The sequence below is a fragment of the Stegastes partitus genome, unplaced genomic scaffold (assembly GCF_000690725.1).
Source record: "Stegastes partitus isolate 25-593 unplaced genomic scaffold, Stegastes_partitus-1.0.2 Scaffold231, whole genome shotgun sequence".
NCBI lineage: Eukaryota > Metazoa > Chordata > Actinopteri > Pomacentridae > Stegastes > Stegastes partitus.
In genome coordinates, this window is record NW_007577962.1 from 658,554 (window position 1) to 674,018 (window position 15,465).

The 15,465-nt window shown below is 38.9% G+C and overlaps 1 protein-coding gene across 1 annotated transcript in view; it reads left to right on the top strand.

Moving 5' to 3' along the window:
- The window catches only part of cntn6 (contactin 6), a gene marked incomplete at its 3' end in the record, with an annotated part of 75,124 nt that extends 61,021 nt beyond the window's left edge, over window positions 1-14,103 (top strand). The window contains exons 20-22 of the mRNA XM_008281354.1: window positions 11,108-11,220; window positions 12,103-12,271; window positions 14,084-14,103. Of these exons, the coding sequence (XP_008279576.1) occupies window positions 11,108-11,220; window positions 12,103-12,271; window positions 14,084-14,103 (302 nt within the window). The remainder of the gene's footprint in view (window positions 1-11,107; window positions 11,221-12,102; window positions 12,272-14,083) is intronic.
- Window positions 14,104-15,465: the final 1,362 nt, after the last annotated feature.

A 15,465-nucleotide genomic window follows, 5' to 3' on the forward strand; every position in this document is an offset into this window, starting at 1 on the left:
GTAGTTTGAGATTCATTTCAGAAATTTCTATGCTTCCCATATATTTTTAGAATCCATTTGTACACATGAGTTGCTCCATTGGATGCATGTTGGCTATAGACTACTGCATTCTTCCTAACAGCCAACAGGGGGAGACTCATCTGGTTCCACAAAGAAGTCAGATTGTATAGAAGTCTATGACACAACAAGTCCACTTCTCCCTTTATTAGCTACCTCAGTAAACATTTTCCAAATGAGCTTATGGTCTCAATCACTAATTTTAAGGGGTTTTAAATGCAGCATGGCGTTCATTCTGTAAATTATGGTCACATTTAGAGTAAAATAGACAATAAAGCACAGTATGTTTTAGGGCGTGGCTGTCTTTTGATTGACAGGTCGTACATATATCACCATGTATATTGCCCCTCAGACGCACCTATCGCTGCATTCAGTTTCAAAAGACCAAGAAAATCATGGCCAAATGCCAACTAGCGGCTTCAAAATGGGTGACATAATGGCCACTATGTTAATTTTTTTATATAGTCTGTATGTAAACTGAGTGACCATTACTGTGTGGTAGAAATATGAAATGTTTTATCCTTGTTCAAAGCTTTAATAGGTCTGTATGAGGATGTTTCTAATGTTATCATTTCTTTTTTCCTTTTCTCTCTTCCCAGGTCTTAACTCAAAAGGATTTGTGTGTCCAGCTCCAACTAAGATTTGCTGTTTTATGATGTTTTTTATATTTTCTACGTTCATTTTGTAGCTTCCGATGCCTTTATAATCAGCTGTGGACATTTTGAATGAACCCGGTTTATGATATTCCTCTACGTGTCAGATTTGTGGAATAAGCAGCAACTAAAGAGTTTCTCAACCACCGGTTTGTAAACCAAAATCAAATGATGAGACCATTCTGACAGGTTGTCAGATGCCCACAGATCTGTGGCTGGTAGGGTACTCACAGGCAACAGCACAATTATAAAACATATTTTCATCTGGCTATTTTCAGGACCACTGCAGCCCACCAGGATGCATGCATTTGATAAACATGGAAAAATGAATTTTCTTATCGCTCCCTGAGAAGTGAACCTGAGCACAGGTTCATGTCCCAGTTTCCCCATTTCGATTCTCTGCTTCCACCTATTTCGCCTCAACTTACAAGTATTTTCTTGGCTTGCTGTGCCCTCTGTGAACAGATCCAACTGTGAACTCTACATGCAGTTTGAAAACGAAGAGTTCTTTCGCTTATTTTCACGGTGTTAATTCCTGGCTTCTGTTTTTTTTATAAGAGAATATACTATGCCACTCATACCGAAATAATTTGACATTTTAGGAAATATCCTTTATGCTCTCCAGCTGTTCTTTTCTCTGGTCTTATCTGCTAAACAAAGCTAGCTGACATGCACGGACGCGACTGTGGTATTGATTTTTCACAAAATGTCAGGTACGAGTACATGGTGTCTAATTGTCAATGAGCACGCTTGTGAGAAGAGCTTCTGGCAGGCCAACGAGCGACAATGATTCATCCCGCGGATTTATACGACGTGGAAATGTACCTGACAGTTGCCGTGAACCCATGCAGCTCATAATCACATCAAAGTTTCCTTTAATCTGTTCCATGGTTATTTATTAGTTCTGAGTAGCATTAACTCGGCTGCATAAAGCTGGAGTAGGCAGCTTTTTTTTAATTCAAGTGATCTGAGAGGAACTGAAAGCACCTCCTCCTGGCTGTGTTTTCAGGCTTTGAAAAAATCTAGCCTGGGGTGGGAGATCGTAGCCAGTCTTTTCATTGAGCAGATGTGGTGATGCAATGGATTAGATGGAGACTTATCGTAGAAGGAGTTGGGTTCAGGCTGCAGGTGAAGCTACACCTGCACCTTGTCTGTCTTTGCACGTCTAAAGCATCGGGGGAAAAGGAAGAGCTGCAAGAGGAGAGCTGTGTATTTCAAATTCTGGCAGTTTTGGGTTTTTTCCCCCAGATTTCTGCTTGCTGCAGCTATAAAATAACACCCAAACAACCCGGCACTGTTTGTCCACTGTACTCCTCATATAACACTCTAGGACAGTTAAAAAAAAAATCCATGCAGCACAACCAGAGATTTATTTATTCCATAAGCCTGGCTCCTACATTACCCACATTGCACCTCAGCCACAAAACATTTATGAGGTGGGTCATTCATCTGATGTAAACTTGAGTCTGTAGAGGTTGGAGGCTCTTTCTCTAAACAGCGCTAGAAAAAAAGTCTGGCTAAACCATTTAGAATGCAGTGCTAAGCCCAGGATGCAGCGATGGTGCCCCTGCATTTGTTTTAGTGGAACATTTGCATGCAGGGAGTCGAGCACTGTCATTAAAATAACCAATTTGCTTAAATAACCAAGCAGGCCTGCCTTATTGCACGATCCAAATCTTGAGCGAAATTCACTGTTTCTCAGCGTTTAGGTTGCTGCTCGGAGGCTGTTTGAAATGTGACGTGCAGAAGTCTACTAACTTTTTTTCTAAGTCCACACCCCAACCAGCATTGACTCAAGTGACTTCCACTTGAGGCAGTTTATCAGATTTTGTGCAGCTTCCTCTGGAGCCACAAAAGGCTTTTATACAACTGTTGACGCATTCGCAGCCGAAACTCCCCAAGCCCTGTAAACAGACTTTGATATGTAAAAATAGTAGAGATGTGCTTTAAATCTGACAGCTGGCATTTTTGTAATAAAAGCTAACTTCCTACTCTAATCACAGCAGTGTTGGTCTTTGCAAAACTTTCCGAAAAACTCGTAGTCCATTTACACGCGCTTGATACATAAAACAGAACACATTTCGGTAATGACTGCGTTTCATCCTCCGCCTGTGTTTCAGTTCACTCTTGGAATCGAGCTTGCTGGCTTAGTGGTTTGTTTGCTTCCACACCTGAGTGGAACAGAGCCACTGTTAATGGTATTAACTACAGCTGTGCTGCTCCCACAATGACAAGTCAAACTGTCTGCTGTGAGAAAAGCTGCTCAGTAAGCACAAGCTCAGCCTGACTGTTACACACTTGAGCATAATTACATCACACCACTAATGGCTAATGTGGCCCAAACACTGGTATTTAGTGGGAAAAGATAGGCCAGGTACGGGCTTGCTTGTTCCTACCGGTGGATTGATAAATACGATCCCCGTTGTGCTGTGTAGACGTCCATGCTGTAGCTGTACAGACAATTTTCAGGATAAATACTAACCGCTAATCATCCACAGCGTTGAAACCAAGTCGATCAAGCCGCACATGTCTTCTGCGTTGACATTATGCAAGGAAACACCGGCGCAGCTTACGATGCTTTTTCATATCTAGGAACGCTCGGGTTTGCTGCAGAAACAGGTTCTGTATTGGAAACAGATGCAAACCCAGTTAAGATGCTTAACAAAGCTGCCTTATTAAGTTAATATTTTACTGTTAACCAGTCTAAAACCATACTGATTGTAATTGTTTTGCGAAAGGGCAGACGATCAGAGATGTAGAATGTTATTTATTGTTTTTGTTCTATCTGTTAGGTTGTGTTTTATGTGATTTTGTGTGGAGTGAGTCCTAAAGGAATTATGGTAGTGTGGACGAAACAGAGGACGAGAGAGGTCGAAGTTAAAATGCCTAACATATACATTTATTACACATCTAAAACTTAACGATTAGTAAGCTTTCTTGAAGAACCGTTTTGTGCATTTAGTGTCCTTTTTATAGTGCAAACATCAGCATCAATCTGAGCACATACAGAAACTGCATCGTACATGTACAATGACATTTTTTTGAATAATGGGGTCCATATGTTGACATATGTTAACTGGGCGCGGCTGAAGAGCTCATTAAAACGATTGCATGGAGCATTTTGCGGAAACATTTTTGCTGAAGCAGAACAGTTGTAAATGAACACATGGTTGGTTTTCTGTTAGCCGTCATACGATACACTGCTGAGTAATTAAACATGTAAAAGAGAAAGTTAACCAACAATGATGTCGCAGCAAAGAAATGTAAAGAAATGTTGTGTCTTGTTTTCATTTTTACATGACTGTTACAGCTTTTCTTTTGTTGTGTTGTATATAAAGTCATAGTCAACACATTTCTTTTATCATACAGTGTGATACGGTAAAATTATTATGTGTATGTTATTCCATCTTTTGTCCTTTACGTGTAAAATAGTTGTGTTTTTTTGCGTTCATTATTTTTCTAAAACCATATTATTTAACATCATTCTTTCTTTCTCTGTATATTTACTGTTTTGCTGTCAAAAGAAACCTCCCTTTAAATCTCTTTACATCGTTTTTTTTCTCTAAAATATCTCATTATAACGTCTCAATATGGTATTTATGAAACACACGTTTGCCCTTCACTGAATCTGCAGTTTGTTTATTCAGTAGAGTAATACCATTGTATTATTGTCAGAATACGTCTCTGTGAGATGAAGGAAAAAACGCTCAATAAAGTTTCACATTGAAACCCTTTAATCAGCGTGTGTGTTTCTCCTTGTTTGAATCATGCATCTCACTGGGAGACAGATTTTTTATTCTTTTCCAGATTGGTCTCAGGAGAGCTTTGCTGCAGTGCAGAGTGCAGCAGAGAATCACAGCAAATGTAGTGAGTAAATTTATTGAAGAATTTCGGTCCTGTGAGACTGCAGATGAAAAAAAAAAGGGAGGAAGATCTTGTTCATGCCCTCCTTCAGGACTGTGATTTTTGCACATTACAGGTTGATAATGGACTTCCATCAGTCCAGTATGGTGGGTGATGGTTCTCCACTGGAATGTAGGATTGTAGAGGATACCAGTTTATACAGCACACACTAATGAAGTTAAAAAAAACTGCTGAAATTGAAACCAATCTTAAATAAATTTCAAACTGATGATATTTTAGAAGTTGGGATGTTCCACATGAGAATAGATTAAAGGTCATTAGTTACCATGTCGTACTGCTTCTCCACCATTTCCTGTTTTGTTCCTCAGCTTCTTTCCTAAAGGAAGCACAAGTCAAATGTCTTGGTCCTGATTGCTTCTTACTGTCCGCTGTCCTTTTCAGAGTTTGGAAGACATGCATACATTAATGAAGAGCTCATAAAACCTGACCTCACCACATTCCCCACAGATATGCAACAAAAGACAGCTTTGTATTACTTGCTGTGCGTTACAACTCGTGTACGACTCCCAGTGTTGCCGTCCTCCTTAAGCTACATTTTACTCACATTATATACAGTCATGAACAAAAGTTTACATACACTTGTAAAGAACAAGTATATCACGGCAGTATATCACTTGCCTCTCTATTGTGGAGGTAATCCGTCTTCGTCATCATTCTACTGTCTTTGTGCAAAGCATCCATTCCACTGGCAGCAAAACAGCCCAATGCATAATGCTGCCACCACCATGCTTGACGGTAGATTTGATGTTCTTGGATTTTAAAGCCTCACCTTATTTCTCAGTGTCGCCAATTAGCTACATTTTTGTTTCATTTGACCACAAAACTATCCTCCAAAAGGTCGTTTCTTTGATCATGTGATCATCAAGAAACTACAGTCAAGCTTTAACCCTTTATGGGGCGAGTGACCATATTTGGTAACTTCCTTGGACGTTCAATATGTCCACCCTCTCCTTCAGGTTGAAGACCCATGTGTACTTTGGTTTAGTTTTTATATTAGTACCAATATCACTACCTTACAAAAAATGTGACTAAACAAATGTTCCAGGTGCTTTATAAATGCTTGTTACTGGTTTGTATTGAACTCTACTTTGATTTATTTTTGAGATTAGTGCCACTAATACCACTATACCCCAAGAAAAATTATGCTAAATGAACATGCAAAGCGCTTTATAAAGACTTTATTACTGGTTGTGTAATTGTCAATACCTCAAAATAAAATGTTTCTAAATATATATATATATTTTTGCAGTTTGTTACTTTTTCTTTTATTTATTACAAATTCCCTTTTTTTTTTTAACCATAGACAGGAAAGTGACCATATATGGTAGCCTTACTCATCTTGATTTGCAACATTTTTATATTTTTTTTAATCAGAATTTCTTTTCTATTTTTTCTTTTTTTTTATAGTCACAAAAGTAAAAATATCTTGAAATGTCCTTCAATAACACCCTAGGGTTGAAATTCATTTTCCAAGTATTTCAAGGAGTTCCCTATAAAGGGTTAAGGTGCTGGAGGAAGGCCTTAATTCTTGCACAGCAGCCTCTCAGCCCATGGTGATGTAAAGCTTTTTTTTTGTAAAATCACTTTTCCACAAGACCTATACTCAATCTATTAAAAGACTAAAAAAAATCACGATTATTTTTTGTTTCAAAGATTCCATCATAAAAAAATGATGAGGTATATGAGTCAGTGAAAATTCAAGACTGCCAAGTTATATGTGGCCTTTACAAGAGTATGTAAACTTTTGTTCATAACTGTAGAACATCAGCTGTTCCAAACGTGGATTCTCACTCATAACCAGTTTTAGCCACTGACCATATTTTCTTATTCAAACAAGATATATTGTCAAAAAATGTTAACAAATGCAAAGACATCTCTGCGAGACGAAGAAAAGACTCAATAAAGTTTCACACTGGAACCCTTTAATCAGCTGATATGCTCTGTCTTGTCTCGGAGACGGATTTTTATTTCTGTCGAGATTGGTCCGAGGAGACTTCTGCTGCACCGCAGAGTCCAATGAAGAAGCACAGCAAATGTGGTGAGTAAGTTTACTGAAGGATCCCGATCCTGTGAGACTTTCATATTGCCTCTCCGCAAATATTTCCTGTTTTGCTTCTCAGCTTCTTGGCTAAAGTGAGCACAAGTCAAATGTCTCGGTCCCGATTGCTTCACACAGTCTGCTGTACACTCCCTCAGAGTTTTGTACGCATGCATACATTAATGAGGAGCTCGTGAGGCCTGACCCCGCTGCATTCCCCCACATATGTCTGATAAAAACAGCTTTGTGTTGCTCGCTGTGGGTTGCAACTCCTCAGAAGGATGTATGAGTCAGTAGCATTGCTCGTCTTCTGATTTTGCTTTGATGGTTTTAGCAACATGAATTAAAAACCACCTTTTCACTTTTGTAATATTTATATGTAATGATCATTTTGGATTACCTGCTTACCCATGCCACGTTTTAAAAAGCCACTTCTGTTTATGTTGTTATCAGCACATAAAAGCCCGTTCTGATCCCCTGGACTATTACCACAGTAGCATGATCAGCTGATCCCAGCGTCGTTGTCCTCCTTAAACTGTATTTTACTCACACCCAACACAACATCAACTGCTCTAAATGTGGCTTCGCACACAGATAATCATTTCTATCCGCTGACCATAATGTTTTATTCAAACAAGATAGATGCGATGTCAAAAACGTTGACAAAGACAAATGCAGCAATATTTGAATTTCTGCAAAAGAAACTGTAATGATACGGTCGTGCAGATGGGTCTGTTCTGCCTACGACGTCCGATTCCATCACATCAAGCTCCCAGTCAAGATTACAGTTAGCCGATATTAAAAATATTACTCCAGTCACACTTATAAGCTCACAAACAGATCTGACAGAGGCCATGTGGGAAATTAGATTTCTGACCTGCTCAAACTGCAAGACAACCGAGCAACATTTCAGCCGAAAAAAAAAAAAAAGTTGTCCATAAGCCAGATCAGTGATCGTTTAATGAGGCAATTAAGCAGTTGTTGTGAGCAGTGGATCCAGTGGAAATTCAGCCGACTGTAAAATTGGTCGAAGGCAGTTAATTCAGGGTTGAATCAAGGATGAGCCGAGCAGCGTCTGCCCAGCATAAAACAGGCCTCGCAGGTAACTAAGATACAGGAGCCGAAGCACTCGTGTGTCTATAAAACGGCATCAGCAGTCACGATTCTTTTCTAATAAAAACCGGCGTTGTGTCGGCTGACGAAGCCTTCTAAGAAAACAGGATTACTTATAACAAGAACACCATCATATTACCAAACAAAAGGCTGATATTCCGAGATACTGTCTGTCATCATATTGCAGAGGCGAAAGCTTTAGTCAGAGTCATGTACATACAGCGCGCTCATAAAGTTGATATCAGCAGCAGAGATCCTGGTTGAGCCAATTAAATGTATGATGGATTAGGCAGCTTATCCCTTAATCATTAGTCTTGGAGGATAAAATCAAGACCAATATGACTTTCCTCGAAGCTCACCGGAAGCTTCCTGATCTCAGCTCATAATCTCTGTGTCATAATGAAATTGATTTTTACAGTGAATATGTCCAACATGGTGAGATGCATTTGTATTTTAAGGCCAAAATAAGACAACATTTGAGGAGAAATGCAAATACAGTGTCTATAAAAAGCATTCACCTCCCCATTGGAAGCATTACCCCTTTATTGCTTATCAACACTGAATCATGTTCAATTTAATTTGACTTTTTTGGCAAGAATTTGGAGAAAGCCTCTGTCATGTCAAAGTAAAAATAGATTTCCAGCAAGTAATAGTGAGTCATTAAACATAGAAAATGAAAAATAAGTAATTGCAATCCTTTATCGTAGATGCACCTTTGCATTGAGCCTGTGTAGATGGTTCTCAATCATCCCTGCCCGTCTGGAAACTATCTCAGTTTACGCGGGGATCATTAGTGAACATCCCTTCTAAAGTCAAGCCACAAATTCCCAACTGGAGTCAGATCTGGGCTCTTACTCAGACACTCTAAAACATTCATCTTGTTATTTTAAACCATTTCTATGGAGCTTTGGCTGTATGATTCAGGTCATCATCTTGCTGAAAAATAAAATCTTCTCTGAAGCTGCAGTTCTTTTCAGGTTGTCCTTCATGATTTCTCTGTAGTTTGGCTACTTTTTTTTTTTTACCCTCTAGTTCAGGGGTGTCCAATCCTGGTCCTCGAGGGCCACAATCCTGCATGTCTTAGATGTTTCCCCTCTTCCAACACACCTGATNTGCTGGCGTATCTCTTTGCAAATAAACCACCAGAAACATGAGTGGCGCTGTTGTGCCGCTCTGCTGAGCTTCTTCATGTGCTTCAAACAGCGGTGACCGAAATGAAGTGGATCATGTTGAAGCTGATAAATGTTAAACAGCAGTTACTTTTACCTGAATAAAAAATAAGTATAAGTATATATACTGCAACGCAAGAAGAGAGAGGACGTTGAAACCGAGTGAGTTCAGATTTGTCGAGCTGCAGTCGTCCTCAAATGTATTCATACCCTTCCATTAAAGAAAAGGCAAAAGTCACAAGAGTCACTCAAATAACTAGAAACTGAAAAAAGTAATAATAAATAAAAATTTGCTAAATTCTAATTTAGTGAAATAAGACTTTGTTTTTGAATTGTGGTTGAAAAGAAAAAAAGAAAAAATAATAATAATAAACTGTCCTGGACAAATAAGAACACTTTGCTGTTGAGCAGTGAATCTAAACACCTGTCAACAGGTGCAGAAGTCTGATTAAGAGTTACAGAAAACACTTGATTGCACTGATTGGCTCAAAGGGTTGTTCAACAAAATATTAGTTTATGGGTCCCATCATGCTTGTTTGCTTTTTTCTTTTTCTTTTTTTTTTAAATATTTCTGTTGAACCACAATTCAAAAGCAATGTCATGTTATTTATTATTACTTTTATCAATTTCACCTTATTTCAGTGACAGCAGTTTTTCCCTTCTTTCATGGGAGGGTATGAATAAATCTGAGGACGACTGTATGTAAACAAGAATATGTCTCAGGACTACACAGGCAGAATACTGTCTATGAGCGAGTAAGATATGATTACAGGACATAACGTGTTGCATTTTGTGTCACGGAAGCTGTATCTTTGCACAAGTTGATATGCTGTGTTTACTGCTGCCTTGTCTTACGTAGCCAGACCGTTCTCTAGCGCTGTGTTGAATGGTCTGACTGCAACTCATTATCATTCTGTTCTAGATGAAAAAAATAAGCTCTGGTGTGTTTGTACGGAACCGTGGAAGGGACATGGAGAAAGAAAAAAAACAGGGAGATGGGGAAAAAATAAATAAATAGAGGTATCTTTTGCGAGATCTTGCAAAACTTTCTCGCAAACTCATGAACATTACATCAATCTTATTTGGTGAAAATTGGGCCACTTGCTAAACACCGCTTGAATGTCATTGCATTTTAGGCTGATTTCAAAATAAAACTCAATAAATCTCTCAAACGGGTGGGTGTCCTCCATTGTCGTTTCTCCATACTGGCAAAAACACCCAGAAGTATATATGCGTATAGTTTTCTTCTTCTTCTAATGATTTGGCGGTTGGCATCCAACGCTCAGGTGCATTACCGCCACCTACCGGACTGGAGTTACACATAGTTTTGCGAGATCTTGCAAAAGTTATTGCGAGATTCCAAGAAAGTTTGTGAGATCTGGCAAAACTTTCTTGGGATCTCGCAAAACTTTAGATACCTCTGATTGGTCTTTTTTTGCCTTCCCTGTTTTTTCTTTCTCCATGTCCCTTCCAGGGCTCCGTATGTTTGAAATTCTTCAGACAGTCGTATTGGGTAGAGGCTAAGAACAGGATGCAGCTCCTTCTGTGTATGTTACTCGTTCATTGCAGTCATCGCATTAAAGCATTTTTGACAGAACCAATGGAGGCAGAGAGTAAATAACTATTATTTTGTTATAAATATGAGTCATATTAAAATCTGCTCTATTATATCAAAAGCAAATAGACAACTGAAGCCATTCTATCAGAATGTTTCCTTCTTTTTATTCTAATCTTTTCAGCAGCTCAACTGTTATATTCTGTCGTCTTTATCATGTGCTATATTGCTAAACGTTACAGCTACTCTTAGTGAGTCAGAACACTATTGAAATATTGAAATACGATGCAGCAGACTTCTGTGCTGCTTCAGGGTGAACTTTCATTTCATCCTTATTAGAGGAGTTTTCACACACATAAATGAGAGGGTAATCAAACAGCATGCATTTTCTATTTTTCTTGACCTCCGGTTTTCTCCGCTGGGTTCTCGAAGGTTAAAGAGTATATATGTATGTGTTGGTGTCTGAGTACGATGCTAATTCAAACGCCGCATGATTAATTCAAAGACTCTGCTGCAGAGTTAGAACACTGTTGACGATATCGGTTTATACATTCATTTGCGAAAACCTTCTGTCTAAATAATTACATATCTTTTGCAGCTCCAAGTCGGCCTCCGGGGAGTATCGAGTGGAACCTGACCAACTCTAAGATCTTTCTAAATTGGGAACATGTCAAGGCGATGGAGAATGAGTCTGAGGTGACAGGATACAAGGTGAGTTTGTCAGAGTAATAGCGAAAACTCCACAACTGGGGAAACAAATAGAGCCTCGGCAGCTGTCATCCCAATAAATGGCTTTCTCATTGCGGTGGAAAGATAGACCTCAGCACTCCAGTGTTACATTATGGATTGGCCCTGTCTGGCCTTTCAAAATTAAAAGATCTGTTCCAGGTGATAAAACGAAAGGCGTCATGCCACAGAGGGAATTCAGCTTCTTCTAAGCAGCGACAATGAATCATATTTGATCCTTTTTTGCATACTTTGTGTGGGAAAACACATAGTTTTTGATAATGCTTTCCACAAATATATATATATAAATATATATATATATATATATATAATTCTCTACAGATATGCAGGCCTGCTCATTTAATGATAAGTCTTTTGTAGAGCTCTGTTGTAAGGGAGCTCGCAGCGCACGCAGACATGACTGGTTTAATAATTTGGAAACAGCAGTACTGTGAATTACGAGCGGTCAAATCTTACATATTTTACATGTTTTTAATGTGAAATTGGCCGTTTGCTCTTGTTTCTTTTGAATTAAAAAATAGAACGCTCTCCTGCAATTTGAGGGAAGATGAAATTACATGAATAAAAGGTTGTCTGAGGTCATGGTTTTAAGCACCCATGGGCCTTTTTGTTGAGTCTTTCAACCAAATTAGCCCCTTACAAGGTAATATGAATTCATTAGTCCCTCTAGAGATGGACTATATGATCAAAGTCACCTCTCACACTTTGGAGTTTGGGATTTGTTCTTCGTAAACTGGCTTACTATGTTGAATTAACACATATGTCTTTCTTCTTAGAGGTCATAAAAGTTAAAAAAATTTCTTTCTAGAATTACATTTTCAACCCAGCATCCATGCTCTCCCCCAGGTTGTGTATCGCCAGAATTGGCATGGCAAGACCACTGTACTGGAAACCAATAAGACCAGCGCCGAGCTGCAGATCCCTTCCGGGGAGGACTACCTCATTGAGATCAAAGCTCTAACCGAAGGGGGCGATGGCACCAGCAGCGGTCCCATCCGCATACCAAAGATGTCCAGTAAGTTTCAAACACTCCGCGGCATGCAAATGATCAGAGCTGGAATGAGGCAGGGAAGGAGTTGGATGGGTGCACTCTGTGTAACTAATCCCCCTGTGTGACTGATAGTGTTTATCGGCTTCACCGTAGCTTGAACAAGACCTTCAGAGTACACACAGAAATTGCAATAAGACGAGGGGGAGAAAAAAAAAAAACAACAACACAAAATATACAAAGGTATCTCCGCCGACATAGGCTGTGTTTCAGTTCTCTTTGTCTGTTTGCTGGAAGAATGTCGCAGAAAACCAAGAGGAGTAATCCAATACTGAACAAGTAGTAGTAGCAGTAGTAATACTAACAACAGTATTGTTACATTATTTGCCATCAATGCAAAAAAACTTGTCAGAATTAAAGAAATGACAAACATAAAGTGCTTCACATTAAATATAATTTACATTTCAACAGGGATTAAAAATTCCACAATCAATTAAAAGAAGCCCAGTGGTGAAATAGAGCTTAAGATAACAATGAAACCCACAGAAATATTCTACATTGCTTTTATAAAGCTTAATTGAAATACATGGAGTCTATAAAATGTATATAAAATGCATAATTTAAAAGGAGCAGTGCAGGATGGGCTGTATCGGGAAAATCAGCGGTATTAAAATTAAAGAGAAGAGGACTTTTGAGAGTAAGAAGATTATAAATGTGGTTTCTGTGCAATAAGTAATCGGTGTGGAATCAAAATGTTGTTAGCTTAGCATAGCATAAAGACCAAGGACAAGCAGAAACAATTCAATAAACCAGGTAACACCTGCAAAGCTGATTTATTTAAGATCAACTCACACGTATTTATTAATGTACCGAAAGTCACTTAGTGCTGCTGAGTGACTATTTATTTGGTCAAGACAGTAAATAGGTATAATTCCCAAAACACTGAACTATTCCCTTCATACACTTCAGTGACATTTGGTGGAAGGATGGATTATTGGATTAATGCTCAGGAAATCTTCATTTTTAATAGAAATAGCGCCACCATGTGGCCATTATGTACACAACTTTCACTTTTCCTGCATTCTTTAATACAGCAAAGTTTCATTTGCTCACATTTCCACCTGCACAGATAGAACGACAATTTGAAGTTTTTTTATTTTTAATGTTTTTGAATTTTTGCTTGGTAGTTTGAGATTCATTTCAGAAATTTCTATGCTTCCCATATATTTTTAGAATCCATTTGTACACATGAGTTGCTCCATTGGATGCATGTTGGCTATAGACTACTGCATTCTTCCTAACAGCCAACAGGGGGAGACTCATCTGGTTCCACAAAGAAGTCAGATTGTATAGAAGTCTATGACACAATGAGCCCACTTCTCTCTTGATTAGTTACCTCAGTAAACATTTTCCAAATGAGCTTATGGTCTCAATCACTAATTTTAAGGGGTTTTAAATGCAGCATGGCGTTCATTCTGTAAATTATGGTCACATTTAGAGTAAAATAGACAATAAAGCACAGTATGTTTTAGGGCGTGGCTATCTTTTGATTGACAGGTCGCACATATATCACCATGTATATTGCCCCTCAGACGCACCTATCGCTGCATTCAGTTTCAAAAGACCAAGAAAATCATGGCCAAATGCCAACTAGCGGCTTCAAAATGGGTGACATAATGGCCACTATGTTAATTTTTTTATATAGTCTGTATGTAAACTGAGTGACCATTACTGTGTGGTAGAAATATGAAATGTTTTATCCTTGTTCAAAGCTTTAATAGGTCTGTATGAGGATGTTTCTAATGTTATCATTTCTTTTTTCCTTTTCTCTCTTCCCAGGTCTTAACTCAAAAGGATTTGTGTGTCCCGCTCCAACTAAGATTTGCTGTTTTATGATGTTTTTTATATTTTCTACGTTCATTTTGTAGCTTCCGATGCCTTTATAATCAGCTGTGGACATTTTGAATGAACCCGGTTTATGATATTCTTGTACGTGTCAGATTTGTGGAATAAGCAGCAACTAAAGAGTTTCTCAACCACCGGTTTGTAAACCAAAATCAAATGATGAGACCATTCTGACAGGTTGTCAGATGCCCACAGATCTGTGGCTGGTAGGGTACTCACAGGCAACAGCACAATTATAAAACATATTTTCATCTGGCTATTTTCAGGACCACTGCAGCCCACCAGGATGCATGCATTTGATAAACATGGAAAAATGAATTTTCTTATCGCTCCCTGAGAAGTGAACCTGAGCACAGGTTCATGTCCCAGTTTCCCCATTTCGATTCTCTGCTTCCACCTATTTCGCCTCAACTTACAAGTATTTTCTTGGCTTGCTGTGCCCTCTGTGAACAGATCCAACTGTGAACTCTACATGCAGTTTGAAAACGAAGAGTTCTTTCGCTTATTTTCACGGTGTTAATTCCTGGCTTCTTTTTTTTTAATAAGAGAATATACTATGCCACTCATACCGAAATAATTTGACATTTTAGGAAATATCCTTTATGCTCTCCAGCTGTTCTTTTCTCTGGTCTTATCTGCTAAACAAAGCTAGCTGACATGCACGGACGCGACTGTGGTATTGATTTTTCACAAAATGTCAGGTACGAGTACATGGTGTCTAATTGTCAATGAGCACGCTTGTGAGAAGAGCTTCTGGCAGGCCAACGAGCGACAGTGATTCATCCCACGGATTTATACGACGTGGAAATGTACCTGACAGTTGCCGTGAACCCATGCAGCTCATAATCACATCAAAGTTTCCTTTAATCTGTTCCATGGTTATTTATTAGTTCTGAGTAGCATTAACTCGGCTGCATAAAGCTGGAGTAGGCAGCTTTTTTTTAATTCAAGTGATCTGAGAGGAACTGAAAGCACCTCCTCCTGGCTGTGTTTTCAGGCTTTGAAAAAATCTAGCCTGGGGTGGGAGATCTTAGCCAGTCTTTTCATTGAGCAGATGTGGTGATGCAATGGATTAGATGGAGACTTATCGTAGAAGGAGTTGGGTTCAGGCTGCAGGTGAAGCTACACCTGCACCTTGTCTGTCTTTGCACGTCTAAAGCATCGGGGGAAAAGGAAGAGCTGCAAGAGGAGAGCTGTGTATTTCAAATTCTGGCAGTTTTGGGTTTTTTCCCCCAGATTTCTGCTTGCTGCAGCTATAAAATAACACCCAAACAACCCGGCACTGTTTGTCCACTGTACTCCTCATATAACACTCT